Source organism: Mixia osmundae, assembly GCF_000708205.1.
Source record: "Mixia osmundae IAM 14324 unplaced genomic scaffold scaffold_8, whole genome shotgun sequence".
NCBI classification, from domain to species: Eukaryota; Fungi; Basidiomycota; class Mixiomycetes; order Mixiales; family Mixiaceae; genus Mixia; species Mixia osmundae.
The window spans coordinates 718377-745360 of NW_014575556.1; the positions used below are offsets into that span (position 1 = coordinate 718377).

Genomic DNA, 26984 nt, shown 5'->3' on the forward strand with positions numbered 1-26984 from the left:
TGTACAGTCTGATGCGTCTATTTCAGATGCTTCTTCATCAGTACGAATTCGAGCAGCCTCGGTGGATTCTCGCTCGTTTGGCGGTTGCGGTAGCCGTAGAATTTGTAGCCTCGTCTGATGTACCACTGTTCGTTCGAGACAGCAGCCATAGGCTTGCCGTCCTTTGCTCGCTCGGCAGCAATGACAGCATCGGGCAGCGTATCTAGGAGAACAACGCTGCAACTCAGCGGTGAGGTCGCGGCGCGTGCTTCTATGGCGTCCATTGCCGAGGAGCCTAGTCTCTGACCTTGCACTGCTGTGGAGATGTACAGTGCTGCTATCTTGACCACTCGGCCGCCTGCAGGATCATGCAGGCTCATGTCCTCATCTTCATCGATGAGATAAAGAGCAACATGACCGATCGGCAGAAAGCTGACACCGTCGGGATCCGTGAGCGTCGATGCTTGCTGAGGATATGCAGCGAGCTGTCTAGCTTCTACATTCTGCCGATGAGGGTCGTCACGAGGCAACGAGACCCAGAACATGAGCATTCTCCCTTCATCAGTCCATCGCTGCCACCGTGGTAAGCTCGCTTCTCCCCAGCCACATGCGAGTCGCTGAAGACGGAGGCGTTCAATATGATCATCACTGTGAGCGTCCCAGGCGTGCAGCTCCACTCGGGAGCAGGTCAAGCCGTGAGTCATCGGGTCAGGACGAGGACGGGGCGATAGTCGACTTGACATCGCGCCAAAAGGGGATCGCAGCCAAGCCGCTGTCGCCTCCACTGACGACGGGCAGGATGACAGATGCAAGGCAGAGAAGGCTCATGAAGGAGATCAGAGACTGCGCAAGGGATGCGAGCACTTCCGGCATCACCATACGATTAGCAGGCGCAGATCTCGACGAGGATCCCGGATCCGCTTTGGCGTCGGGCGGCGACATCTCCCATCTCATCGGCGTCTTCAAAGGTCCAGAAAGCTCGCCCTATGAGGGAGGCATCTTTGAAGGCTCGTACGAAGCTGCACAGAGCAGTATCAGGCTGATCGGCGATACGTGACGAGCAGTGGATATTGTCGTGCCGCCCACTTATCCGTTCCAGTGAGCTCTGTGCGCCCTTTGCAGCTCAAGAGGATGCTGAACAGTCCTTGCGCTCGCCAGGCCACTCAAGATGAAGTTCATTACAAAGGTACATCGTCAGGCAAATGATGATGGACATGCTCACGCGACCGGTAGACCTACCATCCCAATGTCAGCTCACAAAGCGGCGCCATCTGTCTCGACATCCTCAAAGGTCAGCCTCTGTTCGCTTGAGTGATGCCGAGCTGACGAGCAAAGGCAGATGCGTGGACGCCCGTACTGACGCTCAAAACGGCGCTTGTCTCGCTACAAAGCTTGCTATGCTCGCCGGAGCCAAACGATCCACAAGACGCCGAAGTAGCCAAAGTATTCCTCACAGATCGCAAGCAGTTCGATGACACTGCCAAATACTGGACAACCGTACGTCAAGCCTGCCCGCGTGCACGCGAAAGAGGGCGCTCACACTCGTGCAGGTTTACGCGGGGGGCGATCGAGCTGCAAAGAGCAAATTAGGGCCAGACGGCAAGCCTGTAGCGCTAGACGAGATCCAGCTCAATGGTCTCAGCCATGAGCACGTCAAGCAGTGTGTCCTCATCTGCCACTAATAAAGACTATGACCCAAGACTAGCTCAGGTTCGTCGATATGGGCTTTGAGCAAACGAGAGTCATTCAGACTCTGGCCAAGGTCAACTACCGCGGCAACAATGCGACGAACATCCCTGACGACACGATTCTCACGGCCCTGCTCGAGTAGATCTACGCAAAGTTAAATGCCATCCTTGTTGTACCAACGCGCAATCTACATCGAATCTGTCTCTTCAGCAATGAGTAGAGCTGCCTTTTCGCCCAGTGCCAGTGCGACTGCTGCAGGATTGCCAGAGACGGTATCGGGCAGTATGGAGAGATCGATCACTTTCAGTCGTGCTACGCCGTGGACATTCATGCGCGTATCGACTACGCCACCCTCGCCGAGTGGCCGCATAGGCAGCGTCCCCATCGGATGAGCAGTCGTACTGATGGTCGCCCGCACCCACTCTGCAATGATATCATCATCTTCAGAGCTATACTCGAGCATTCCTTCGGCTTTCTGAGCCGGTCCGTCCACGTCGAGCGACATGCAGCGAGCCGTCGAGTGATCTGGAAAGCGAGGATGAAAAGCGGCAGCCTCGCCACGATACGCAGGCAGTCGACGCATGATCTCGCGCGACTTCTTGTATGCCCAGATGGCCACCTCCATATCCTGCTCGCAGCTCAGATATCCCGCATCGAACACAGCCGGCACAGCAGGATCGGTGCTTCGGATGTGAATAGAGCCAGAGCTTTGGGGGTGTAGCATGACCAAACCGGCCGTCAGGTACTTGCCCGAGGCCAAATCGCCAGTACGAGCAGCTTGCAAACCTGGCACGAACACGAGTTGGAGCAGGGGTCGATCGACCCAGTATGCAAAGCGCTCGCGCCAGTACTGCTTGAATCCTTGTGACATGTTCATGAGTGTGTCCTTGCATGGGCGGAGCTTGCATCCGACGTCAATGTAATTTGTCGACAGCGGTCCTGTGCCGCTTTTGAAAGATAGACGAGCTGTCGTCACTGCGTCTGACTCGGCGCAGAATAGCGCGTCAAGCGTGTTCGTGTCATTTCCAGCGCGATAGACCGTCTTGAGGTTCGGATGGTCCCGATAGGTTGCACCGATGCCGGGTACAGCGGCGAGAACAGGTATGCCGAGTGCTTTGAGGATGTTAGGACGGCCGAGTCCTGAACGCTCCAATATAGCAGGCGAGGCGAGCGCGCCTGCGCCAAGGATGACAAGCTTCCGAGCGTGACAGGTGAGCATGGTGCGTTCCATTCTGACTGCTGTTGCCGATGGGCCGGCCGTACAACGTATAGGCTCGCGATAGATAACCACGCCCGTGGCTTCTTTATCAGCGTCGAAGAGGATTCTATCGACGCGGTGGCCCATGAGAACTTCTATATTGGTGCAGGTCGCGCGAGCAGGTGTGAGCATACAACTCGCTGGATCTTGTCGCTTGCCGTCTGCAACAAATCGAGGCCAGAACTGCACAGAGTGACCAAGCTGTCTGTCTGCGTCAAAAGGAATGCCTTGATTTTCGCAAGCTTGCACGAATTGTGTGACCAGATCCGAAGAAGCAGTCTCGCCCACGCTGGCTTTGACTGCGCCGAGCGATCTGTCAACGAGTGGCATCATAGAGTGACAATCGAAGCCCTCGCTTCCCATTGCGTCAAAGTCGCTCGCGAGCGGCTTGGTGTATTGCAGCCAATGCATCTGAGATGAGCCGCCAAGAGCATGACCTGTAGGTACGACGACGGGTCGACGCGCACCGAGATGTGGCGAAGGCGTGGCAATGTGATAGTCCACGGTCGCACTGTTCGGCACGAGATGACTGAGGAACAAGCCTGGCGTGGAAACAGCGGGGTTCAGCGTCTGATCCTCGCCTTTCTCGATGATGAGAATTGAGAGATCTGGCCTCAAGTGAGCAAGTCGAGTCGCAGCGACGAGTGAGGCTGTCCCTCCGCCGATGAAGAGCACATCGCATTGCTTCGCCGCTTCAGACATCTCACTCGACATTAGGAGTTTTGTCGTAGGAGAAGGTAAGCAGGTCTGAGAGAGCAGCAGGAGAAGAGCAGGTCCATGCGGCAGATCTCGATCCGACAATCAGTATCCGACTCGATCTCGGTACAGCTTATTCAGGTAGAAGCCTCCGGCCAGCAGAGAAGTGACGGCAAGGGCTTGCGGTATTGGTCCTTTCCGGAATCGAGGCACGGAAGAGGCCAAGAGCACGGCGGACGCTCCTGCTCGTGGTGCTGCATCAGTGCTCGTCGCATAGTCTGGGCTTGCAGGTCTCGCACCTGCTGCAATCTCGTGACCATAGTCTGCGCCGGTCTGAAGTCTGTAGCCTGCAAGTGCATATGCTGAGCCGACGACGAGGCCTGCGATGAGGGAAGGACGAGAGCGAGTTCGGGCAAAGCCAGCTGCGCCTCCCAGCATGCAGATCCTGCGGTTGCAATAAGAGGATCAGTCTCATCGGTCTGCTTCTCTGGCTATCGACACACCCTGCCATAGTGTAAGCTGGATGCTGTGACATGTTGTAGAGCCCGAGACCTTGACGAGCTGTCTCTTTGCGCCAGTCGCGACGCAGCACGCACAAAATCCCAAAGCGTGCAACAATCAGAAAACGGACTACAAAGCTCACTGAGTCGGCGGCATCTCATCTCGCGCCATGGCGCGTTTCCGCTTGCGCTCCTCCCAGCTCTCCAGATGCCCGTCCTCTTTCTGCACGCGCACTGTTCAGCACAGTGGAACGGAAGGGATGGCAAGTGACGTACGGCAGCCACGAAAGCAGCCAGATCTAGCAGACCTGCAAGCGATTCTTGTCCGACAGTCTTGATCTCTTCCGGCGGCAGAAGGAAGCCGTAGACGCCCAGATCACGTAGTTCGGCAGCGTATGACCAGACAACGCCAGCTGCGCCATACGTCCAATCGAGTGAATCGCCAGCAGCAGTGTAAGAGATCTCACACCGGCTTCCCGTCTGCACAAATGTCAGCCTGACGCTCGAAGATGCGAGCCTACTGACCTCAAAGACTGAGCCGTGTACCGAGCGAATCGCCTTGGCAGTATCGAGCGCAGCCTCGTACAGATTCTCTGCATCGCCAGGCTGCACTTCGCAGGAATAGCTGAATGGGAACATGAGCTGCTGTCCGAACGAGTGTACATCCAGATAGGCCGTCACATCGTTGGCCTCGTCTAAGACGTAGTCGGCGATACGCAATGATTCGACGGAGTCAAACGCCCTGTAGCCTGGGAAGACTTCGTTGCATGGGTTTGGCCGATAGGGCTGTGCCCAGTGATAGCCAAAATTACGATTGATGTCAATGCCGAAGCAGTCCTGTCCTACTGGCTGGCGAGTCTTCTTCCATAGCCTATCGTCCGTGAACGTATAGGAGTATCCGTCGGGATTGACAGTAGGCACGAATGTGATCTCAAACACATTGAGGATACGCTGCAATTTCGCCGACACTTCGGTCGAAGCAGCTTCTCGCAAGATCTCAGAGGCCATGTAGAGCACCGTCGAGGGAGCGATCCATTCGCGAGCATGGGCACCGCCGGTGACGAGGAAGCCTAGCTTGTCCGGGTAGCCGTGTCTGCCTTTCTGCCGTCGGACAGCTTTCTTACTCCATTCTCGGCGAGGATGTCGATGCCTCCTGTGGCCACCATGTAGGTATTCCTCTGCTACTGACAGGCCGAGTCGGCTTCTGAGAGCGTAATAGAACGATCTGACTGCATGCTTTGTGTGATGCCAGTGGTGCTTGACAAAGCCAGAGCGATGATGGTGGCGATGATGCCGCTGATGATGGCGTCCGTGACCATGACTGTGGCGATGGTGGCCTCTCTTGTGGCATGGAGGTCCGCCCGAGCTGTGAGGATGATCGTGCTCGAAATTGCTAATCTTGAGGCCCAAAATGTCCCGACCCTCGTATGATTTGCCCAGATTGACGACCCTCGCAAGCGCTGGATAGTCTGATGCTAGCATACTCAGTATCGAATTGATAGCTTCGGGTGGGTGGAAGATGGAATGAATATCGCCAGGATCGGTCTCTAAATGCGCAGTCGCGTTCTCGAATGGGTTGGTCGAAGTGCTCATTGTAAACGTGTCACGCAGAGCCTCGAGACTGTGAGGTAGATGTCGTGCTTCTGTGGATTTGCGGGGCAGTCTGACGACAAAGTGAGACTGTGAAGCTTGCAGTAGATCTGCCTCATCCTTGTGTGACACAGAGTGAGCACGACGCGGTATTGCAAGCCAGAGGACGCGTACTTCGAGCGATGCGATGGCCTCTTGCACAGTCTGTTGACTCATGCTTGCATCTGAAGAGTCTAGTCGCAAGAAGAGGTCGTGGCTATGATCGACGAGTTGGGAGCTCGAGGGATGATGCGCAGTCGGTAGCGCGAAAGTGATCTGTTGCTCGTTCTGATTGTTCGCTACCACACTCGGCGCAGCAGATGTCACTGCGAGCTGTGCGCCCAGCAGCGCAACGCAGGCTCTGGCTTTCATCCTCGGCCCTCAGTCTCTGGCACACGACCTTGGCTTAACGGCTGACTGCCACGTCTACCGAATGCGCGATTTGCCGCATTTGCCCGGCGCGACCGACAGACTTGCAACGCTTTCACGACCGTCAAAAGCGCTCTGATTGCAAGAGTAATGAGCAGTCTGATTGCTCGACGAGTCGCTGGCAGCGCAAGGGTAGCATCTAGATCAGCGAGCAAGCAAGTCGCAGTCGCAAGAGTCCAGCGAGCCAGTCTTGCTTCCCTCGCGTCTGCAAGCCTTTCCGCGCCAAAATCAGCCTCAATCTCGACAAGAGCTCGCGCATTCTCTTCCAGCGCCATGCTTGCGTCAGCCGGCAGCGAATCCGCCGAGCGCGGCCAGCCTGATCAGGTACGCAGACGGCGCGCGAAGCTTAGACCGTGCTGAGACGGCTAGCGCAGGAACTGATTGATATTGCCAAGTATGTGCACGAATTCAAGATTGACAGCGCCCTTGCCTACGATACTGCTCGGCTCTGTCTCATCGACACACTTGGCTGCGGTCTCGAGGGATTGCGGGTGTCGAAGCAATGCTCAAACCTCATGGTAAGCTTCTGCCGGCCCAGTAAAAGACCCCCAGAGCTGAACGCATCACACCTAGGGCCCGGTGGTCGAAGGCACAGTGGTGCCCAATGGTGCTCGTGTCCCAGGCACAGACTATGTGCTCGACCCAGTACGAGCGGCATTCGATATTGGCACCCAGATCCGCTGGCTCGACTTTAACGACTGCTTCCTTGCAGCCGAATGGGGTCATCCCTCTGACAACTTGGGCGCCATCATGGCAGTCGCAGACTACCTGTCTCAAGTCAACAAGGCTTCAGGCAAGCCCGCCCTCAAGGTCAAGGACATCCTCACCGGCATGATTATGGCGCACGAGATCCAAGGCTGTCTCGCGCTCGAGAACTCCTTCAACCGCGTCGGCTTAGATCACGTCGTGCTCGTCAAGGTCGCCTCGACGGCTGTCGTCTCAAAGATGATTGGTCTGTCACTCGAGCAGACTATTGATGCCGTCTCGCATGCCTGGATCGACGGACAATCTCTCCGGACCTACCGTCACGCGCCCAACACCGGCTCGCGCAAGTCTTGGGCTGCCGGTGACGCTTGCGCGCGCGCCGTCAACATCGCTCTGCTCGTCCAGAAGGGAGAGGTCGGCTACCCGACCGCACTCACTGTACCGACTTGGGGCTTCTACGACGTTGCATTTGGCAAGAAGCCTTTCAAGTTCCAGCGTCCGTACGGCAGCTATATCATGGTACGCTCCCCGCTCTGATCGCGGACCAAGCTGATTCTGGGTGCAGGAAAATGTGCTCTTTAAGCTCGCAGCGCCTGCAGAATTCCACGCGCAGACAGCCGTCGAAGGATCATTGATCCTTCACAAGAAGCTGAAGGAGATGGGCAAGAGCTCAGATGACATCAAGGAGGTCAAGATCCGCACTCAAGAAGCTGCCATCCGCATCATCGATAAGAAGGGCAAGCTGCATTCGTTCGCCGACCGAGATCACACTGTGTGTCCATATCTGATGACGTCAACGACTGACTGACTGACTGCCTTTATTACAGATCAACTACATGACGTCTATCCCGTTGATCTTCGGTCGTCTTGAGCCAGGCGACTACCTCGACGAAGTCGCTGCTGATCCTCGCATTGATGAGCTGCGCGCAAAGACCTACTGTGTCCAAGATCAATTCTTCAGCGAGGACTACCACAACCCAGACAGCCGTTCGATCGGCAACGCCATCACCATCACCCTCAAGGACGGCACAGTGCTTGATGAAGTCGAGATCTTGTATCCGCTCGGTCACATGCGCCGTCGCGAGGAAGCCAAGCCCGTCCTGAATGCCAAGTTCAAGCGACACATCGATCATTGGTTCCCCGCCGAGCATGTCAAGAAGATCATCGACCTCACTGCTGACCAGGCCAAGCTCGAGGCAACGGACGCGGACGAGTTTGCTGCTCTTTGGGTCAAAAAGGCATAATTTATGCTGAGTGAGATGTAAGCGAGGATAGAATGCATGGACAGAGTCGCTCTGCACCTGTGTTAGCATGACGCAGCTTGCATTTTTAGGGGCGATCAGTTTAGAGCTCGTCATGCTCGCTAACTGGCTCCTCGGCCGGCGCTTCTTTGAGTGCGTCAGGCGTGATCTTGTCCTTCAGATCCTTCCAATCTGGCCAATTCTTCGCTTGCTCTTCGATATTGGCTTTCACGCTGTCTGCTGCATCAGAGACAGCTTCAGCAGCTTGAGTGATAGGCGACGGGTCTACTGGAGGTGCTGGCTTGACATCGACCTTAGGCTGAGCGGTTTCGCTCACGCCAAGTGATCGTCTAAGCAAGGCCTCGATGCGAGAGAAGTACAGGTTCGCGTCCTTGACGTTGTAGCCAGATTTGACGAGAGAAGTGTCCCAGAGAATGTTGGTCAGCTCGCTCAAGTCAGCAGCTGCTGTTGCGTTGTCTTCGATATCGGCAACCTTTTCGAGCAAGCCCCTGATGAGAGGATGGTGCGGGTTAATCTCGAGTATACGCTTGGATTCGCGGATGAACTTGGTCATAAAATCTTCGCCAGTCTTGCCACTCTGTGCTGCCATGAGACGCTCCATGTTGGCAGTCCAGGCGTACGAGTCTGCGGTGACGGCACAAGGACTGGTCGTCAATCGCGTGCTCAACACAACTGCGGCACCGTCAGCTTGCTCGCTTGCGAATGCAACGAGGCGTACCTTCGCTAACGGATGCGTCCAGCTCCTTCTTAAGGTAAGCCACAAGAGGTTCGTATTCCTCCTTGAGCTCTGCCTCTGCAGCCTTTGAGTCATCATCGTCTTCGTCGCCAAAGATGAGTCCCTTCTTGGCGACGTCCTGGAACTTCATGCCTTCGTACTCCGGCACAGAAGAAGCGATTATCTCGTCCATGGGTTCCGTCAGGTAGAGCACTTCGTATCCGCGCGCGAGAGCCGTCTCGACAAAAGGGCTCTTCTCGAGGATCTCCTTGCTCTGTCCTGCTCCCGCCATGTAGTACATCTGCGTCTGGCCCTGCTTCCTGCGAGACACGTAGTCATCGAGGGAAGTGAAATCGTCGACGCTGGTTCTGAATCGGATGAGCTTGAGCAGTCGGGGTGCGAGCTTCTTGTCCTCGGCATGTGCTAGCTTGAAGGGTGTCGCAGCATACGTATGGAACTCCTTGTACGTTGCGGGATCATTCTTGGCAGCGTTTGTGAACATCTCGATCGCTTTTCGCAGGATGGCGCTCTGAATCTGCTTGAGTGAGCGATTGTGCTGGAGTGTATCACGGCCAACATTGAGCGGCAGATCGTCGGCGTCGATGACGACTTTGACCCAGTTCAGCCACTTTGGCAAGAACTCGTCGCCCAAATCAGAGGTGATGAAGACGCGTTTGACGTAGAGACGCGCAGAATTCTGCGACTGGTAAGACTTTGTGTAGAAGTCGCCGACGATAGTCTTGGGTGCATAGATGAGTGCCTTGAAGGATGTTCTGCCTGCATCGCCGGAGAAGTGGGTCCACATGGCCGGTTCGGGCCCTTCTTCTGGAATTGGGTTGCTGTCCTTGTTGAGGACGTTCTTGTAAAAGGAGATGTACTCTTCCGAGGTGACATTCTTTGGATCTCGCATCCAGATAGGAGGACGATCGTTGATCCTCGACCACTTTTGAACAGTCACCCGCGTGTCGGCGGCTTTCTTCTTTGGCTTCTCGATAATGTTGCCATCTTCATCAAACTCAGGCTCGGCAGCGTCATCGATGGCTGACTGGCGAGTGTCTTCGTCATCCCGTGGGATGGTACCCGTCGTCGATGTCCAGAGATAGATGGGTGCAGACGTGGCAAATTCAGAGTGCTTTGCCACAAGTTCCTTGATCTTGTCTGTGCCGAGGTACTCTTGCGCATCATCTTTGAGGAACCTGCTCCCAGGCGTCAGAGCGAGCGCACCATTAGCGAGTGAACATACAGAGTGATCTCTGTGCCTCTGCCGAGGGTGATGCCGCGAGGATCCTCTCTGATTTTGAACTCTGCCGCGTCTGCCTCGCTCTCAAAGACCCATTGAACGGGATCGTTGTTGGCTTTCGAGGCAACTTGCACGCGATCTGCGACGAGGAAGGAAGAGTAGAAGCCCAGGCCGAATTGACCTAGACGAGCGGATGAGCTCAAAGCAGGCCATGACGACCACTCAGCGCGTACCGATGAGGTTGGCGCCTGCGCCGGTCTTGCCCTCGCCAGACTCGAGCTTGCTCAAGAATTCTGATGTACCCGATCTAGCGATCGTTCCCAGGTTCTTCGTGAGGTCCTCCTTGCTCATACCGATGCCATAGTCGGTAATCGTGAGCGTCTTCGTGTTGGCATCCGTCTTGATGGATATATTCAGGTAAGGCGCATCCGAATCTGTCAAGATGGTACTGTCCGTGAGAGCCTGGAACCTCAGCTTCTCGAGAGCGTCGCCTGCGTTGGAGACAAGCTCTCGTAGGAAGACATCTCTGTGATGGTAGAGGTGTGACACGACCACTCGCATGAGCCGAGCTACGTCCGACTGGAACTGCAGCGTCTCCTCCTCTGCTCGCACAGGTGTGCCTGACCATGCCAGCCAGGCTCCTAGCGCTAGCGCTGCTGATCTGACCCTCATCTCTGAGCGACTGCTTGTCACAAAGTTGTGGAGGCAGCGAGTCGCGAGAGAGGGCGACGACGACGTGTCGACGTGTCGACCCTTGCAGCCTTGCAGACGATCTGGCAACTGTCCAAGATGCCTCCTCAGCTCTCATCGACCACGCTCGGGCTCAAGTTCATGCAGAGAGGCAATGCCAACAAATCACAAGCCACGTCTGAGCCTGCCCAGCCTAGCATCGTCCCTTCACCGAGCGCGATCGCACTTGGCAAACGTCGTGCTCCTTCGCCGCCTGTTGCTGCTCCACCTGCCGCCGTCAATGGCAAGCTTGCCACAGTCTCGGCAAGCGCACCTGCCGCAAAGCGAGTGCGCTATGTGACGGAAACCTCTCTGCTCAGCTTTCCCTTGGCCGGCTCTTCATCTGCTGCCACGCCGTTGCAGACTGGCCGAAGAACGTATGGCATCGCCGAGCCAGCACCCGCTGAAGCGAAAGACGAGGAGGAGGCCGCAGACAGTGAGACTGAAGCAGAGAAGGAGTCACAGAGGATTCTGGCCAACCTCGCGCCTTCACTTTCCAGCGCGATATCACAGGCGCGCAGACCACAAGACAAGGCCAAACGGCAGCCGCCACTGTCAGCTCCCACGCCCGAACAGCGCGAAGCGCACCGGCAGAGGGAGGCCCGGCTCGAAGCAGAAGGGACGGAGCGTATCATTCCCGTCAAAGAGAAAGCGTCACACGCTGGCAAGTCGGCGAACGGCTTCATGAAGCCAGGCGGCTACGATGCTATCACGGCAGCCGAACCACGCACTGTCGTACCGGCAGAGCCAGAAGATGGAGACAGCATCAAACCTCAAACGCTGGACGAGATCCGCGCGGCGCAGAAGAAAGACAAGAAAGCAAGGAGGGCGCTCAGAAAGGCTGCTGCCGCTCAGACAGCCGGAAACTAGCACATGAAGCAATCATGCATTGTCTGTTGTCATCCTATGCAGCATATTCAGCCTGTTGTCCTCGCGGCAATGTTTGCAAACTGACCTCTAGAGAGCGCCGCGCCGCGCTCAATGGTGATTCGACTTGTGATGCTTCAGATGCATCTGGTCTGAGGCCTCACCTCGTCAGCTCGGCAGAAGCGAGCCCAACAGCGGACTCACAGTGAATCGTGTAGCTGATGAGGAAGACGCCGACAATGGCGTGAACGAGCGGAGCCGCGCTAGCATTCTCTCCATCAAAGTAGCGAGCCTTGTATCTCGCCACAGGGTTCAGTCCGGGCGAGTTGTGGGGCGCAGGTCCCTTGGGCAGCTTCGAGTAAAAGTCGATGACCCTCGTCATGCGTTGTGCTGTCTTTTGCGCCCCGATAGCATTGGGTGACGCAATCTTGGGCGGTATCAGTGTGCGCAGCCTGCATCCCTCGCTGCAGATTAGCAGACATTCGGAGGACCTGCTGAGCCGAGAAGAACGCACGAGGAAGCCATCTTGCTGTCGCTGCTGAGTCTCGCAGCAGTCGGCAAGCGCCTTGTCCTGTTTGTTGCATTTACTGTCTGCGCGTGTTTGCCTTTGCGCGATGCCACGCTTGCCTGGAATCTGTCTCTCATCCTTCACGGCTCCATGATTCCTTCCTCATCGTCGGCTTCTGCGCGGATATTGTCGTATTTCACAGCTACATGGTGCTGTTCCGGTCTCGAGAAGGCGAGATCTCGAAGATCGAGGCACCAGTCGCCAGCACGCATCGGTACCCAGCCTTCGTGACCTTATGTATCGCCAGCTGTCTTCGAGTGATCAGAAATTGACATACGAACCGGTACGTGAGAGTGTGATACGAGTCAGCATTGCGAAAGGACCGACAGCAAGCCATCGAATCGATTGAGGCACGAAAGATCAGAAGACCTTTTGTTAGGTCGATGACCTGATTCTAGAGTTTCGTCTGCCAAGAACAGATACTACACTTCATCAGAGTCAAAAGGCCTGTTGACGAAAAAGCATTAGCAACCTGAATAGCGACCGAGCTAAAAGTGACTGGGCAGAAACGGTTTTTGGGTTGGCGCTCACATCTACCCCTTGATGTGCCTCGATACACCTCTGTCATTCCACTCAATGATAGACCTTTTAGCTATACGAAGAGTATGCTCACGTCTGAAATAGAAGCCTCGGTGATCAGCCTCTTCAGGATCGTCTCTAAATTTGCCTCACGCATTCCAGGGACTCCGTCTTATCTAAAGGAGCGGCTGAAGCCCTGCAGCTGTCAGACGTCAGACCGCGACCCATTTCACTTCCGGAACGAAACAGAGATGATGCCATCATAACGCCGCTTCCGCAAGCAACGCATGCTCGAGATCTACTCTGTACACGTTCCATAGCGCCTTACATTGCTCGAGAGCCTTTGCCCGCTGTCGTTGACATCATACTAGACATATCAACGCTGTCGGATCTCATCGCGCATTACGAACTCCCTGGTGACGCTTTCTCAGACTCTGCACGACGCTCTCCGTCGATGAGCTCGATCTGTCAAGATCATCATCGAGACGGTACAGAGTGGCCGCAATTCAAAGCCATCTACCATACTCTAGGCAATGGCGACGTGCCTCTAAGTCTCGGTCAGCCAACAACAGGCATGGATGCCATCTCTCGTTATCTGAATACAAGTGCAGTCTCATGTGCTTTTGTGAATGCTGGCTTGTCCCTCAAACGCTGGCAAGTATCGATCGCTGACTTCTGAAGGCTCTCAAGCCCATGAGACATAGATTCGGCTGCCCCGCGGGCGAATTCGGCGACGGCGAACGCAGCGTGCAATAGCTTGTGTGAGATCATGACGTGTGCTCTGCACTCGCAGCCCATGCATAGCTGGCGTTGGGCATCTCTTTTACGTGCGAGCGAGCGTGCGCGAGTGTTTGGGCTGAGAATGTATGCAAAAGGATAGAACAACGCTCGATCTGATCTATCGAAGTGCTTTGAAAAGGCAAATGTAAGCCTGCCGACCGTATCAAGCATCGGTATGTCCACTGCACTGAGGTCGAGTCCTGTTCTACATTGTCCAACAGCCGTTGTGCCTTGATCACACTGAATCTTCTGGAAATTAGGTATATATAGTTTGCGCTGACTCGCAGGACACCGTTTCTGGCCTTTTGGCTTTGATCAAGTGTAGTATCTGTTCTTTCTAGACGAAACTCTAGAATTAGGTCATCGACCTAACAAAAGTTTCTCTGATCTTTCGCGCCTGAATCGATTCGATGGCTTGCTGTCGGTCCTTTCGCAATGCTGGCTCGTATCACACTTTCGCGTACCGGTGTTAAGGCATCCCCTTCTTTTTTGGCTTTTCCTTTTTCTGCTCCACCTTGCTGTACGCGTCAGCCGAAGCGGGTTGTACACCACGCATGGCTGCCACGACTGGCCTGACGACTCGGTTTTGAAATCACATCCGGCTTGCGCTCGGTCGATCGCATAGACAAACATTATGTATGACATGCTACGGTGGGGCGTGAGAAAAGATTTTACCGTCTGGGATGGCCGAGCGGCAAGTCAAACTTGTGAGCCTGAGTGACGTCGCTGATATTCTGCACTCTCAGGTTTAAGGCGGCAGTTTTGAATTCCCTAGAATTAGCTGCTGGGTTCGCCCTCCTGTGTTCAAATCACAGTTCCAGAGATCATTTTTTGCCGCTTCCGCGCAGCTCGTCTCATTGTAGTATGCAGTTGATCAAGACACGCGCTACGTATCTTTTTGATGTAAAGATTGACCTCGCGAGCTTTTGCGCTGTGGACGCGTGCAGCTTCTCGGACCTCGAGGACGATGCTGAGGCGAGTATGCAGGCAATCGCTGCCCTTTGCTACAGCCCCGAGAGCATGCGGTCGCACTTTCGTTAGCTGCTCACCCCTCCGAGACGCTGCATCCGAGGCAAAGGCGGAAGCAAAGAGGCAAGCTCGAGAGACGCATTTTGGCTTCAAGAATGTGCCTGAGGGTCAGAAGGAGTCTTTAGGTCAGCCCACCCATTCCGTTCTCGAGTATGGAGCTGATAACAGTCTGCAGTCTCGTCGGTCTTTTCGTCCGTGGCATCGTCCTATGATGTGATGAACGATGCGATGTCGCTAGGCATCCATCGGCTCTGGAAAGATCACTACGTCAAGAAGCTCGATCCTCATGGCGGTCTCAAGTGCCTCGATGTAGCGGGCGGGACTGGCGATATAGCCATGCGAATCCTTGATCATGCCAAAGACAAGCATGCCGATCGCGAGACGTCTGTTCATGTGCTCGACATTAACCCTGACATGCTCGCCGAGGGTCGCAAGCGATTCGCAAAGACGATGTATCACGCCGGTAAGATCGTAGCGCTTCACCCAACATTTCTCATGGAGAATGCAGGGCCTCAAGTTTCCTTCGAAGTCGGAAACGCTGAAGATCTCAAGTCGATATCATCAGACTCGCTCGATGTCTATACGATCGCATTCGGCATCAGAAATTGCACACACGTTGACAAAGTACTGTCAGAAGCTTACCGGGTTCTCAAGCCCGGCGGAGTGTTCAGCTGTCTCGAGTTCAGCAAAGTCACTAATCCCCTACTTGCAAAGTTAGCCGTCGTCTCTCGCTTCGTCTGCATGGCACCCGCTGACTCCGAGGCAGAGCTTATGAGGCATACTCCTTCTCGGTCATACCCAACTTGGGACACATCATTGCTGCCGATCGCGACTCGTATCAATACCTCGTCGAATCGATCGTCAAGTTTCCAACGCAAGAGAGATTCGCAGAGATGATAGAAGACGCAGGTTTCACTGCGCCACAGGGGGGCCAGATCTGGGAAGACCTCACATTCGGCGTGGCGGCAATCCACACGGGTATTAAGCTTTGATGCAGCATCGCGGAGGAACTGCAAATTGCTGTCAACAACAATGAAGTACACACAGGTATGCGCTAGTCGGCTACCGCGAGTCGTTCAGCGCCCGCCAAGCGTACAGAGCTGACGGGCGGGAAGCCCGCTTGTGGGCCTTTTTGCAAGACGAGCAAATTGCGCGCCTGGTGGATGTAAGCTTTGCTGTAGCCTTGCTCGTTCAGGCTAGCCGCAACGCAATGCATGTCGTCTAGATCGAGCGTCGGATCTCGCCAGGCATATTGTGCCGCAGCGAGTAGCTTGTCCAGTGGGAGCGTTGGAGGCCCTTCACTCGTTGGCCTGCCTTTGCTGAGTATCCACAGCCTACATCTCGCGATCAGCGGTGTCGGCCGAGCTAGCGGATAACGTACACTTTGCGGCACAGATTGCGCCAGCAGATTACTTCCAACTTCTCTTTGAGGAGAACGTAAGCCCCTTTAGATCTGTGCCACTCTCGCCATCGATCGAGAGCTTGTACGCAGGCGGTATAGTCACCGAGCTATGCGCCCGTCAGCGGCGCTGAGCTGTAATGCAAAAAGTGAAGGCCTACTTTGAGCGCATCGGTCAAGGGTCCATATTGCGGTTCCAGGTCATATTGTTGCAGCAATAGCTTGCTGGGCAGTATTCCGAGGGGTAAAGAGGCAGCGATGAGGAAGATGAGCAGCATTCTGCATTGGGCGTATGCAGCAGGAGAGCAGAGATCGAAAGCGGCTTGTAGCTCTTGTCTTGCTTGTCGCAGACGCCTTTGCGAGAGGTAGATCCGCCCGATATAGTATCGATAGGTCACTCGATCGGACTTGGGAAAGTCGACGTCGAGGAACGGTCGAGCGTGTCGCGTGTTGTTGATGATCGTATCGGTCAGGCGCAGATTGTCAAGCTTAAAGTAGATGCGCAAGCATTGATTGGCGACATAGAAAGTTGCCAGACGCTTCTGAGTCGCGCCTCTGTTGGTACATGAGCTTGGGCCTGCTCGGATGAACGATGACCAACTTGTCCGTCGAGATGACATTCAAAGTGCGAATGAGCAAGCGGGATGCCAGACTTGCGCGGACGTTCTTGCTATCGTGCGCTGCCTCGTCCGCCTGTCATTGTGTCGATCAGCCCTGTACCGTTCATCTGACAGGACGAGCTGACTTGAAGTGCCAGCAGGGCGAGGGCGCGCGAAAAGAGCTTGAGCGTTGGCACGAGCCAATCACTATCTGGCTGCTGAAAGATACTCAGAACATCGCTGTATGCTCTTCAGCGATAGGCAAGCTCGGCGTTCGTGCGACATACGTGTAGCATGTTTGTATGAGCTCGTAGGCAGCTGCTTTGGCCGACAAGTCTGGCGAGCCTGGCCTTGCGTCATCGAGATAGCGTAAGTAGTCGTGTACCAAGTCTCCGAGCGGTCCGTTCTCCTTGAAGAGACTGCGAATGCTGAGCATGACGCTCTGTGTGTTGCGCCGAGGCATGAGCTGAGCCGGGACCTTAGCGCACACGGCTCACATTGGTAGCCTGGAGAGCAAGAGCGAGCTGTCGAGTGGGAGAGTCATTCTGAGCGCTGAGAAACCAGAGAGGCTCGAAGCAGGCTGCAAGTGCGCGTGCATCACCGCTTTCGTATGCGAGCTTGACCCTGAGGCCGAACCGGCGCACTTCATGCTCCATCGGACCGTCAATCTCGGCCTCGGCCTCCCAGCGAAACAATGAGGGACGCGACTTGCTGGACTTGCCTGTACCGACAAGCCCGATGGCCAGCAAAGGCAGGGCAAAGGGCAAGGCGAGAGACGTACACAAGCAACAAGAAGCACTCCTCGCTCAGCCTGCCTTTCGCATCGGCACCTTCGAGAACGGCGGGATTCCCAAGACAAACATCGCGTGGCCTCATCCCGCAGAGTATGGCATCACACCGAGGTCGCTAGCAGAAGCGGGCTTCTACTATTCGCCGAGCGTAGGCGACGAAGACAATGCGACTTGCTTCCTCTGTGCCCGTAGCTACGGTGGCTGGTCCGAGGACGACGATGCGACGCAAGAACACTTTCGTCATCAACAGTACGCTGGAGAGTGCGCCTTTGCACACCTCCGCAAGATACACAGCGTCATGGGAGCATCCGTACAAGCCGGTCTACCGATCCCGCCTCTCGAAGATTGGATGGAGAACCCCACGAGCGAACACGAGACGAGGATGCGCTTCACTACCTTTGGCACTTGGTGGCCCCATGACAAGCGCGGCTGGACGCCCAATGCCAAGAATGCGAGTCCACTGTTCCAGCTCACGCGATAGCTGCTGATACCGATTGAGCAGATCGCCGAGGCGGGCTTCTTCTTCAGTCCCGATATAGATGACGGACGGATAGACACCGCGCTCTGTCCCTACTGCGGCACCGGCCTAGACGGCTGGGAGAAAGACGACATACCATTGTACGCGCTCAGCAGGTTTTTTTGGGCCCATACTGACCTCACTGCAGTGATGAGCATCACAAGCGCAAGACTCACTGCGCATTCGTTCAGGCAGAATTGGCAAGACGAGCGAAAGCCGTCGAGAGCGCGCCAAAAGCGTCAACGAGCAAGAGGAGTAATTTGGCAGCGTCGAGGAGCAAGCCGACAAGCTCGGCGTCTATCGGCTCAAGGGCAAGTGCAGCTGACGATGTCCCGGAGCAAGCAACACGCGTCGAACCTGAAGAGGAACCTCGGCCGGCAGTACTGCCTGGCAAGCGACAGGTGTCCGGCGCAAAGCGACAGCGACAGATCAGCACAGACAGCATTGCGCGACGTCCTCCGGACCGAACAGAGACGACGGGCGTGCAAACGAGGCGCGTGACTCGTTCGGCCTCTGTTGCTTCCCTAGCCAGCTCCACGCGTTCTGCGCCGCCATCGCACGACGAAGGCATAGCGGATGGACCAGCATCCTCTTCACCGCCTTTGCCCCAGGCGAAAAAGCCGAGGCGCAAAGCAACAAAGAGTCAGACTCGAACGGTCTCGAAGACAAGTCAGATACCGACCATCGATCTCGGCTCCACGTCATTAGATCTACCTGACGAGCCAGTCCATGCAAGCAAGATTTTACACACTGTCGAGCAAGTGTCCAGGGAGCCAGCACCGGCCCCAGGTCATCTACAGGCCCCTGCAGAAGCTACACCTCGCTCGAGCACATCTACTGCATTCCACTCGGTTGCCTCGCCCGATCATTCCTTCTCGATCATCGAGGCGCCAGAGGCGAATGAAGATGCTACACTCCGCTTGCCCGTCATCAACGGCTCCGCTGCAGCCTTGCCGAGCAGTCCGAAGCGAGTATCTGATCTGATCGCCTTACCGCCCGCAATGACCGAAGCCGAACTCGATATGACGGTGGAGGAGTACATCACCCGCGCTCTCGATAGAGATGCAGGAGAAGCCGAGAGAGCTTTGCGGCAGAAGCTCGAGGTCTTTGAGAAGCTCAGTGCGATGCACCGTCAACGGATCGAGCAAGCACTGTTGTAGCTTTTGCAATCTCAGCTATTCGCATCAGTAGCACCTGACGCGGCCATTCTATGTTCTCGATCTGCGGATTGGACAGCCAGACCGCGGCTGTTGGTCCATTCGGCAGCAAGATTGTCAGGGCCTGATGGATATGATCGGATATTGACGATGTGCCCGTCTGCAACCTGTCCACGTTGGCGAGCGAAAGATGACAGTCTGCTAGGGCGAGCTTGCGCTCGTGAGTCTGTAAAGGTGGCTTGAGCGGCATTGCACCTTGCAACTTTGCCAATGCGCGACCGAAAGCATTCTGCGCGAGCTGCAGGAGGGTAGACCATTTCGCTCGATCCAAGCGCTGCTCTTCCACGACGAGCACGAAGAACTCGGCCAGGCTCGTCAGACCACTCGCGGGTAAGTCGACTGCCAAATCGTTGACGAGCTCGTCGAGTATGGACACGAGCTGGGCGTCTGTGAATAGCGATATGTTGTGTGCCAACCTGCCGAGCTCGGCCACTCGGATGTCCTCTTGTCGATGAGACAAGGTGGCAAGGTCTACAGACGCAGAGAGCGGCTGCAGGACATGCTGGTTCGGCAGCAAACATTCGACGTCGCTCTTTGCGATGATCGTCGTGAGCACAATGTCGAGCGTAACAATCTCGGTGATCTGGATATCGTTATCCTCGACCATCCCCAGGGATGCATCAGGAACATCGTCATCTTGCGATGCTGGTTGTAAGCGTGAGATCTGGGATACCAGGAGCTCGTCCAGCAGACTAAGCGCTCTCTGAGGATCGTCAAGCGCGATGGGCTCATTGCCTGCAAAGTCGGTGTCCATCTCGTAACGAGTTGTCAGGGCAGCCGTCATGTTGAAGCAAGCATCGTCACGGCTGACTTCATACTGTCTAGCAGCGTCGAAGCGATCGATGGCTTGCGAGACAAGTTCTCGACAATGAGGAAAAGGCGTGAATGTGTCGCCTAGCTTTAGCAAAACGCGCGCTCTGGACTTCTGATGAGGATGATATCAGTCCACACGACGAAGAGAAGCGCACTCGTTGTAGATGGCATCTCCGGTGAACCGAAACGTCTGAGCGAGCCGGTAGAGACGGAGAGATTCGTGATAATATCGCAATGCTTTGTCGCCGAACTGGTAGCGCTCTGCTTGTTCCTCCTGGTGTACACCTGCATCAAGGGCTTCGTCGTAGTCGATAGGCTCTTGTTTTCCCTTGGGTTTGGCTTTCTTGGGGGGCATGAGATGACACGCCGACAGTGACAGAGCGATGACTTCATCGACACAGAAGCACTGCCCCAGGCTGCGCAACGAGCTTAATTGCCAGCTCATTTCCCCGGCTTGACTCAAGGTACAGTACAGAGGACGACCTCACACAAGTCAGCAGATCAGCACAGAGATGTCGACGCAACCGGGCGAGGACGTTGCACTGGACAAGTCATCTTCAATCAACTCCGTCATTGCAAGCGAAAATGCCAATGCTGTCATTGACCGCAACACTACCCAGTCAGTCGCACAGCTTCAATGTGCATCCATTGAGCTTAACAAGCCCGACTGGACAGCTACTTTGCATTCTCAGCGGCCACTTTCCTCATCCTCATCTCGATCCCAATGATATTCTTTCCGAGGCTGCTCTCTATCGCTCTGGGGGACGACCTGGCTTCAGTCGAAGGCGAAGGCGGTGTGCTACGACCGCTGAGCCAGCTCGAGTGCTTTTTTGCCCTCATCGCAGGTATCGCACACGTTGCTCTCTCGCTCATGCTTATCATCCAAGTGAGTGCCCACGTAGCCCGTTGACAAGCGTCTCTGATGAACGTGTACAGACGGGCGCAATCCCACTCGTGACCACGCTGTCTGCAGATGAGGGGGAAGCGATGGCCAGTCCTTTCCGCAGTCCGGCCATCGCCATTGCTTCTGGCTATCTCGGGGGTCTCGCAGCCGTTTGCTGGTCACACAGTCTGCGCTTCATCGCAATCAACGCAGCCGGTCTCACTGTCTTTGGACTGTGGTCGCTCGTCTTTGGCGCAAACCTTTCGCTGAATTCGAAAGGAAAAGACAAGGTAAGCAGGCTCCTTGCTCAGTCCGGGTTTTGACTGACATGTATGCGCGACGGTTAGCATCAGAGCAGTTTCCCATTCAAGAATGATTCTGCAGAAGATCGCAAAAAGGCATAGGAGCCCTTGCCTCACATACACCCTCATGTTCATGAACTCGCGCAATCAGTGGAAATAGAAAGATGTAGCGATCAGCAATGCATACACGAACAGTTGTCACGTCACTCTGCGCGGACGTCATGCGATTCTCTTGGGTTGGCCGTCTGACGCGACGAGAGAGTGGTCTGCGCTTAGCACGCGCGGTCCGTCGCCTACTCGGGTATGGATAAGTCGGCTGACGCTTTCCGGCGGAAAGACAGTCGATACTTTCACGTTGAAGCCAGCAGGCAGGGAGCCTTCTTTTCTATCTTTCCCCGGAAAAAAGTGAGAGACGAGTGCGATGATCTCGGGCATGCTTTGCTCGAGTGCGTAGATGACCGCATTCGGCCCTGCGTCGAATGTGTAAGCCGCCACAAGACCTTTGCCAGCTTCTGTCGAGAGTCTGTTGAGTTCTGTGATGACTGCGATGATTGACCTTGACACGTCGTTCAGATAGAAGATAGGTGGGAAAGTGTCCATGCAGACTGCATGGAAGCTATTCGAATCCTTCATGGTGATTGTTGCAAAGGTATCAAAATCGCGTTGGTTGATTGCCTTTGTGATCTCTGCCATTCTCTCGGGCACGACAGAATTGATGCGCTCTTGCAGCAGTGTCGAAGTCTGCACGGTCCTTTGCATGCCCGAAGTAGAAGAAGTGCCTTTCTTTGCATCCGACACCACGCAGATCAGTGCTTTCATGCCCGCCCAATGTGTCTCGGGCGCAACTTGGACAGCTAACGAGTCCTGCCCATCCGCAGAGGCGCCCATTTCCCAAGCGACATACCCGCCAAACAGTGACCGACAGGCTGATCCTGAGCCCTGTCGTGCTATTCTCGATAGCTCAGATGCGTTCTCAGGCAGCTGGTATAGTTTTGCGAGCGTGAAGACAAGCGCTGCGAAGCCTGAAGCTGATGATGCTAGGCCGGCAGCGGTAGGGAAGTTGTTCTCTGACACGATGTGCAAGTGACAGCTCGACAGCGCCTGCGAACCGTGCACCTTGTCATCAGCCTTCTTTGCCTCAAAGAAGAGCTTACTTTGCCGTCAATGTCTTTCTGTGAGGCTGATTGTTCGAGTTGTCGCCTGAGCTTGCGCATTTCCTCGAGACAAGTCGTCATCCTGCCTTCGCCATCTAGAGCGACGCTCGAGCCATTCAACCACAGCGCGTCTCGTGTGAAGGTTGCATCTGCACGTATGCTCGTTGTAGAGCGCAGATCATCTTGCGACAGCGTCAGAGAAAGGGACGAATTGGTTGGCAGAATGAGCGCAGTGTCCCTCTTGCCCCAATATTTGATGACTGCGATGTTGACCTGTTTTAGCACCAAAGCAAAGCATCAGCATACACATGATGTACATGCACTCGACTGACCGGCGCCGAGCATGTCGCCTCGACAAATGTCATTTCTGTGGGCTGAGCGACGTGGAAGCGTGAAACGCGGCACGCGGCATTGTTGCCTTTGCTAGTGCGCGCTAGTGCCCCGCGCTCACAACTTGAATCATCTAATTTTGGGTGTCGACTCCACGCAGTCGAGATTGTCGCCCTCCGGTATAGCCCCATCGCTCAGGCCATCGCAAGTCATGAGCGATGACGAGGATGAAGACCGACAGACGCTACTGTCGCCTCCGCCGGCAAAGGCGCTAGACAAGCCCCTCAAAAGATCGCAATGGGTCATCATGGTCATCATCATGCTTTGCGAGCCCGTTTGCTTCTCCGTCATCTTCCCCTTCATCAATGCCGAGATCGCCTCGCTAGGTGTACCCACAGAGCGAGTAGGCTACTCTGCAGGCGCGGTCGAGTCTGCATTCGCCCTCGCGCAGCTATTCACTGTGCTCGCGTGGGGCCGAGCGTCAGACAAGTTCGGTCGAAAGCCCATCATGATCTCAGGCTTGGCCGGCGTTGCGATCAGTATATGTTCCTTCGGCTTGTCGAGGACGATCCCCGGCTTGATCGTCAGCCGATCGCTCGCAGGCGGGCTGTCTGGCAATGTCGCCGTTGCCAAGAGCATGATGAGCGAGATGACGAGCCCTGGGTCCAAGCGGCGTACTAGAATGTTCTCACTCATGCCTGTCTGCTGGTCCTTCGGCTGCGTCATCGGCAGCGCACTCGGGGGCGGTCTGTCCAACGCGGCCAAACGCTATCCCACCGTCTTTGGCGATTCTGCTTTCCTACATGCGTACCCTTACGCGCTGCCTTGTCTCATCGCCGCCGTCTTTCCCTTTGTTGGCGCCGTTCTCAGCTCGATCGTGCTGGAAGAGGTGAGCCAGTAGGGTATGCTGCAGGCCACGACTGATTCGCAGCACAGACGCATCCGAATCACCAGCCAAAGTACGAGAGGATAGCAAGCTATAGCAAGACGCTCAGGCATGAGCGCACGATCTCCGTTGCCTCGGCTTACAGTGACGATGCGCTGCTATCGCCAACGGCCGAGCGGCGGTCGAGTCAGTACGAAGATCATGCTTTGCAGGGTCAGGATGAGCTAGAACGGGAGGCTGCATTGCACGACAAGCCAAAGCCGAGTCAGCTAAGGATGCTGCTGAGAGACCCGCAAGTTCAGATCACACTCGCCAACTTTGCGACGCGCGCCACCGTCATCACCGCCTGGACAGCTATCCTGCCGCTTTTTGCATTCACGCCAGTCAAGAGCGGCGGTCTCGGTATGTCCGAAGGTGAACTAGGCACGATGCTCAGCATCAGAGGCCTGTCAGTCACGTTCTGCCAGCTATTCCTCTTTGTTCCGCTGCACGAACGGTACGGCGGACTGAAGCTATATAGATTCTGCATGCTGCTCTATCCGACTACGTATATCTTTCCGCCTTTCATCAACCAGTTTGCACGCATGGAAGGCACACCCGCGCGCATAGCAGAATACAGCGTCTTATTCATCCATCTGGCAATCGTCAGCTTTGCCAACATCTCCTTTTCGTGCATCTCCTTGCTCGTCAACGCGCTCGCCTCAGGCTCGGACTCGCTCGGAACGCTGCATGGTCTTTCGCAGACGACAGTTTCGTTTGCAAGAGCTATCGCGCCCTGGGCAGGCACATCGCTATTTGCTTGGTCGATCACAGATGCTCCGGAAGTCTTCAATGGCTACCTCATCTGGCTGCTGATGATCCTATTAGGCCTAGTCTGCGCGTCGCTCTCCTTTGGCTTGAGCAAGGACACTCGGTGATCTGTCGATGTTGTTGTATATTGAGAGTATGCAATATGCAATGTGTTTGTAGCATACGACCAGGCTCACCTGCGGGCCGCGAGTTTGATTTCATCATTTGATCTTGCTCGACCGCGATGGATCGTGGAAGCCGGAAGAGTCACGTGAGTAGGTCATGCTGAACACTCGCAGCTGTCGTCGCCCCGCGACCTTGTAGAGCGAGGTGAACAGCTCCAAAACTCGCAGTCCATAGCCGCACGTGCGAATCGAAGTGCAGCAGCTTCACCAGTGAGGAGCACCCAGGCTCTGAGCGGCGTCCCACCACGTTAAGAACACCGACCAGAGCAGGCGCTTTCGAGCTAGAAGTGCACTCCTTCGACGCTCTGCGACTGCCTAGCAGCGCTCATCAGCTAGGCACAGCTCTACGCCAATCCTCAATCGATACGAGCTACCAAGCGAGCTCGCAAGGACAAGACAGCACGGTCACGACATCCGCCTGACCCTTGGGCGCGCTCGCAGTTGACTGCAGGCAGCGCCGAGCAGACGGGCAGATTCACAGCGGTTTTGCTGTCTCGCTGCTGCTGTTGTGGAGGCTCGACTCGATCCGAGAAGGAAGCTAGCTGCGCTCTCAACTCGGACTTGGCTGTCGACTCCCACCGCGCCAAGTCGACTACCTCTTCGCGGCGACCTCATTCTTCGACGCTCGTAGGTGATCAGACCTCACTCTCGCTCGCTCTTGCAGATTCTTCTGGCAAGAAAGACTTCGGTGAGCAAGAACGGATTGAGCTACCTCTCTTCGGCGTTCTAGCACCAAGGCCGACTCGGCAGCCTCCCCAACCTAGGCGTCAGCGAGTGTCACCACCTTCAGCAGGCTCTCAGCAGACCCCTGGCAGTCGAGACTCGTATCGACGCATTTTTTCGAGACACTACGGCCGACTTTCGCGTGCCGTTGAGTCGACCTCTTCCGCTGCCTCACGTGAGCACGACTGTAGCGCTCCTTCGGTACCGGAACAACCTGATAATAGCGACATGGCCTCTATGGGACCTATCAACGGTCTACGCGTCGGCGTCGGTTTGTCGCCCCTTTTCATCCCTGTCTGATCGGCGCTGACGTTACGTCACAGAGGACGCCACAAAGCACATCAAAGTGTCTGCCTCTGATGGCAAGTCTGGAGCGCCAAAGGAGCTCGTCTATACCAACTGCAAAGTCGTCGGCAATGGATCCTTCGGTGTCGTCTTTCAAGCAAAGCTTGTGTCATGCACTCCGGGCGAGGGAGAAGCTTCTTCGCCCGTCGGCGAGAATGGCGAGCAGAAGCAAGGTAGTGGCATAGCCGCAGGCGAAGATGTCGCGATCAAGAAGGTCCTGCAGGACAAACGCTTCAAAGTGGGTCGCGCGTACATCACGCGTGCACGTTGCTCATTCGTACGCGCAGAACCGAGAGCTGCAAATCATGCGCCTCGTCAGCCATCCTAATGTCGTGGACTTGCGAGCATTCTTCTATTCCAACGGAGAAAAGGCGCGTCATTGCAGTGCTGCGCTATCTCTGTGTGCTGATAGCGAATCACAGAAAAAGGACGAGGTCTACCTCAACCTCGTTCTCGAATTTGTGCCAGAGACAGTCTACCGAGCTTCGCGGCACTTTGCAAAACTGAAACAGACGATGCCGATGGCGACGATCAAGCTGTACATGTACCAGCTGCTTCGGTCGCTTGCTTATATCCACTCTCTTGGAATCTGCCATCGCGATATCAAGCCACAGAATCTCTTGCTCAATCCGATCACAGGCGTTCTGAAGCTTTGCGATTTCGGTAGCGCGAAGATCCTGATCGCTGGCGAGCCGAATGTCAGCTATATCTGCTCGAGATATTACCGAGCTCCAGAGCTCATCTTTGGCGCGACGAATTACACCACCAATATCGGTCGGTCCTGATATGCCCGGTGCTCTGTGGATCAAGCTGACTGGGACCTGCGAGCAGACGTGTGGTCGACAGGCTGCGTGATGGCAGAGCTCATGCTCGGGCAACCTCTTTTCCCTGGCGAGTCCGGCATCGATCAGCTGGTCGAGATCATCAAGGTACTCGGCACGCCGTCGCGCGATCAGATCAAGACGATGAACCCCAATTATATGGAGCACAAATTCCCTCAGATCAAGCCTCATCCCTTCTCAAAGGTTGGCCAATTCACATGATCGCATCATGCGGGTTTGCTTATGACCTTCACAGGTCTTCCGACCTCGAACGCCGCAAGATGCGATCGATCTGATCTCTCGCTTGCTCGAGTATACGCCCTCGTCTCGGCTGACCGCCGTGGAAGCCATGTGTCATCCGTTCTTCAACGAATTGCGCGAAGCAGACGCCAAGATGGTCAACGGCAAGGATATGCCGCCCCTCTTTGACTTTACGCTCAATGGTGCGACCCATCCTCGTCTCTTGCTTAGACTGTACTGACCTGTCGAGGTTGGTCAGAGCTGAGTGTACGACCGGATCTGAACGCTCAGCTGGTGCCGGGTCACGCGGAAGAAGCACTCAAGTCGAGGGGGATCGACGTGCACAACTTCCAGCCACTGTCTGCAGAAAGCATGCGCATCACGCTCGACTAACGA

At 55.5% G+C, this 26984-nt stretch overlaps 16 protein-coding genes across 16 annotated transcripts; 7 read left to right on the forward strand and 9 right to left on the reverse strand.

The window, feature by feature from the left end:
• Window positions 1-17: 17 nt before the first annotated feature.
• Window positions 18-683, reverse strand: L969DRAFT_51749 (uncharacterized protein; the record flags this gene model as incomplete). The annotated part of the gene is made up of 1 exon (XM_014711240.1): window positions 18-683. One exon carries the CDS (start codon window positions 681-683, stop codon window positions 18-20), a length of 666 nt encoding a protein of 221 aa, XP_014566726.1.
• A 42-nt stretch (window positions 684-725) lies between these two features.
• On the forward strand, window positions 726-1871 carry L969DRAFT_89413 (uncharacterized protein). Its single transcript, XM_014711241.1, has 7 exons — window positions 726-986; window positions 1044-1077; window positions 1138-1165; window positions 1213-1270; window positions 1319-1476; window positions 1530-1639; window positions 1690-1871. The coding sequence occupies exons 1-7, from the start codon at window positions 779-781 to the stop codon at window positions 1808-1810; spliced, it is 717 nt and encodes a 238-aa protein (XP_014566727.1). The 5' UTR covers window positions 726-778; the 3' UTR covers window positions 1811-1871.
• L969DRAFT_95999 (uncharacterized protein) lies at window positions 1856-3640 on the reverse strand (the record flags this gene model as incomplete). The annotated part of the gene is made up of 1 exon (XM_014711242.1): window positions 1856-3640. The coding sequence occupies one exon, from the start codon at window positions 3638-3640 to the stop codon at window positions 1856-1858; it is 1785 nt and encodes a 594-aa protein (XP_014566728.1).
• Window positions 3641-3727: 87 nt separating this feature from the next.
• Window positions 3728-4157, reverse strand: L969DRAFT_18947 (uncharacterized protein; the record flags this gene model as incomplete). Its single annotated transcript, XM_014710923.1, has 3 exons — window positions 3728-3864; window positions 3922-4067; window positions 4126-4157. The coding sequence occupies 3 exons, from the start codon at window positions 4155-4157 to the stop codon at window positions 3728-3730; spliced, it is 315 nt and encodes a 104-aa protein (XP_014566409.1).
• A 15-nt stretch (window positions 4158-4172) lies between these two features.
• L969DRAFT_65070 (uncharacterized protein) lies at window positions 4173-6187 on the reverse strand. Its single transcript, XM_014711243.1, has 4 exons — window positions 5887-6187; window positions 4648-5832; window positions 4399-4602; window positions 4173-4345 (listed from the first exon to the last, which is right to left on the reverse strand). Exons 1-4 carry the CDS (start codon window positions 6121-6123, stop codon window positions 4262-4264), a joined length of 1710 nt encoding a protein of 569 aa, XP_014566729.1. The 5' UTR covers window positions 6124-6187; the 3' UTR covers window positions 4173-4261.
• Window positions 6188-6453: 266 nt separating this feature from the next.
• On the forward strand, window positions 6454-8129 carry L969DRAFT_18949 (uncharacterized protein; the record flags this gene model as incomplete). The annotated part of the gene is made up of 5 exons (XM_014710924.1): window positions 6454-6504; window positions 6555-6698; window positions 6754-7404; window positions 7451-7657; window positions 7713-8129. 5 exons carry the CDS (start codon window positions 6454-6456, stop codon window positions 8127-8129), a joined length of 1470 nt encoding a protein of 489 aa, XP_014566410.1.
• Window positions 8130-8229: 100 nt separating this feature from the next.
• L969DRAFT_82929 (uncharacterized protein) lies at window positions 8230-10774 on the reverse strand (the record flags this gene model as incomplete). The annotated part of the gene is made up of 4 exons (XM_014711244.1): window positions 8230-8819; window positions 8866-10058; window positions 10106-10283; window positions 10336-10774. 4 exons carry the CDS (start codon window positions 10772-10774, stop codon window positions 8230-8232), a joined length of 2400 nt encoding a protein of 799 aa, XP_014566730.1.
• A 58-nt stretch (window positions 10775-10832) lies between these two features.
• L969DRAFT_89415 (uncharacterized protein) lies at window positions 10833-12065 on the forward strand. The gene is made up of 3 exons (XM_014711245.1): window positions 10833-11735; window positions 11787-11850; window positions 11903-12065. The coding sequence occupies exon 1, from the start codon at window positions 10892-10894 to the stop codon at window positions 11699-11701; it is 810 nt and encodes a 269-aa protein (XP_014566731.1). The 5' UTR covers window positions 10833-10891; the 3' UTR covers window positions 11702-11735; window positions 11787-11850; window positions 11903-12065.
• On the reverse strand, window positions 11810-12223 carry L969DRAFT_18952 (uncharacterized protein; the record flags this gene model as incomplete). The annotated part of the gene is made up of 3 exons (XM_014710925.1): window positions 11810-11850; window positions 11903-12150; window positions 12213-12223. The coding sequence occupies 3 exons, from the start codon at window positions 12221-12223 to the stop codon at window positions 11810-11812; spliced, it is 300 nt and encodes a 99-aa protein (XP_014566411.1).
• Window positions 12224-13740: 1517 nt separating this feature from the next.
• L969DRAFT_51781 (uncharacterized protein) lies at window positions 13741-15586 on the forward strand (the record flags this gene model as incomplete). The annotated part of the gene is made up of 6 exons (XM_014711246.1): window positions 13741-13767; window positions 13891-14033; window positions 14475-14719; window positions 14770-15057; window positions 15103-15307; window positions 15361-15586. 6 exons carry the CDS (start codon window positions 13741-13743, stop codon window positions 15584-15586), a joined length of 1134 nt encoding a protein of 377 aa, XP_014566732.1.
• A 62-nt stretch (window positions 15587-15648) lies between these two features.
• Window positions 15649-17248, reverse strand: L969DRAFT_18954 (uncharacterized protein; the record flags this gene model as incomplete). Its single annotated transcript, XM_014710926.1, has 7 exons — window positions 15649-15928; window positions 15976-16103; window positions 16155-16548; window positions 16595-16686; window positions 16739-16832; window positions 16880-17034; window positions 17090-17248. 7 exons carry the CDS (start codon window positions 17246-17248, stop codon window positions 15649-15651), a joined length of 1302 nt encoding a protein of 433 aa, XP_014566412.1.
• Window positions 17249-17330: 82 nt separating this feature from the next.
• Window positions 17331-19060, forward strand: L969DRAFT_96006 (uncharacterized protein; the record flags this gene model as incomplete). Its single annotated transcript, XM_014711247.1, has 3 exons — window positions 17331-17834; window positions 17886-18001; window positions 18049-19060. 3 exons carry the CDS (start codon window positions 17331-17333, stop codon window positions 19058-19060), a joined length of 1632 nt encoding a protein of 543 aa, XP_014566733.1.
• Window positions 19061-19071: 11 nt separating this feature from the next.
• L969DRAFT_96007 (uncharacterized protein) lies at window positions 19072-20285 on the reverse strand (the record flags this gene model as incomplete). The annotated part of the gene is made up of 3 exons (XM_014711248.1): window positions 19072-19147; window positions 19207-20034; window positions 20086-20285. The coding sequence occupies 3 exons, from the start codon at window positions 20283-20285 to the stop codon at window positions 19072-19074; spliced, it is 1104 nt and encodes a 367-aa protein (XP_014566734.1).
• A 157-nt stretch (window positions 20286-20442) lies between these two features.
• L969DRAFT_18957 (uncharacterized protein) lies at window positions 20443-21217 on the forward strand (the record flags this gene model as incomplete). Its single annotated transcript, XM_014710927.1, has 4 exons — window positions 20443-20549; window positions 20606-20816; window positions 20867-21103; window positions 21161-21217. 4 exons carry the CDS (start codon window positions 20443-20445, stop codon window positions 21215-21217), a joined length of 612 nt encoding a protein of 203 aa, XP_014566413.1.
• Window positions 21218-21263: 46 nt separating this feature from the next.
• L969DRAFT_89421 (uncharacterized protein) lies at window positions 21264-22655 on the reverse strand. Its single transcript, XM_014711249.1, has 3 exons — window positions 22602-22655; window positions 22270-22542; window positions 21264-22216 (listed from the first exon to the last, which is right to left on the reverse strand). The coding sequence occupies exons 1-3, from the start codon at window positions 22632-22634 to the stop codon at window positions 21335-21337; spliced, it is 1188 nt and encodes a 395-aa protein (XP_014566735.1). The 5' UTR covers window positions 22635-22655; the 3' UTR covers window positions 21264-21334.
• A 155-nt stretch (window positions 22656-22810) lies between these two features.
• Window positions 22811-26981, forward strand: L969DRAFT_96010 (uncharacterized protein; the record flags this gene model as incomplete). Its single annotated transcript, XM_014711250.1, has 10 exons — window positions 22811-23488; window positions 23536-24398; window positions 24659-24863; window positions 24901-25453; window positions 25506-25765; window positions 25815-25898; window positions 25950-26301; window positions 26359-26552; window positions 26605-26791; window positions 26848-26981. The coding sequence occupies 10 exons, from the start codon at window positions 22811-22813 to the stop codon at window positions 26979-26981; spliced, it is 3510 nt and encodes a 1169-aa protein (XP_014566736.1).
• Window positions 26982-26984: the final 3 nt, after the last annotated feature.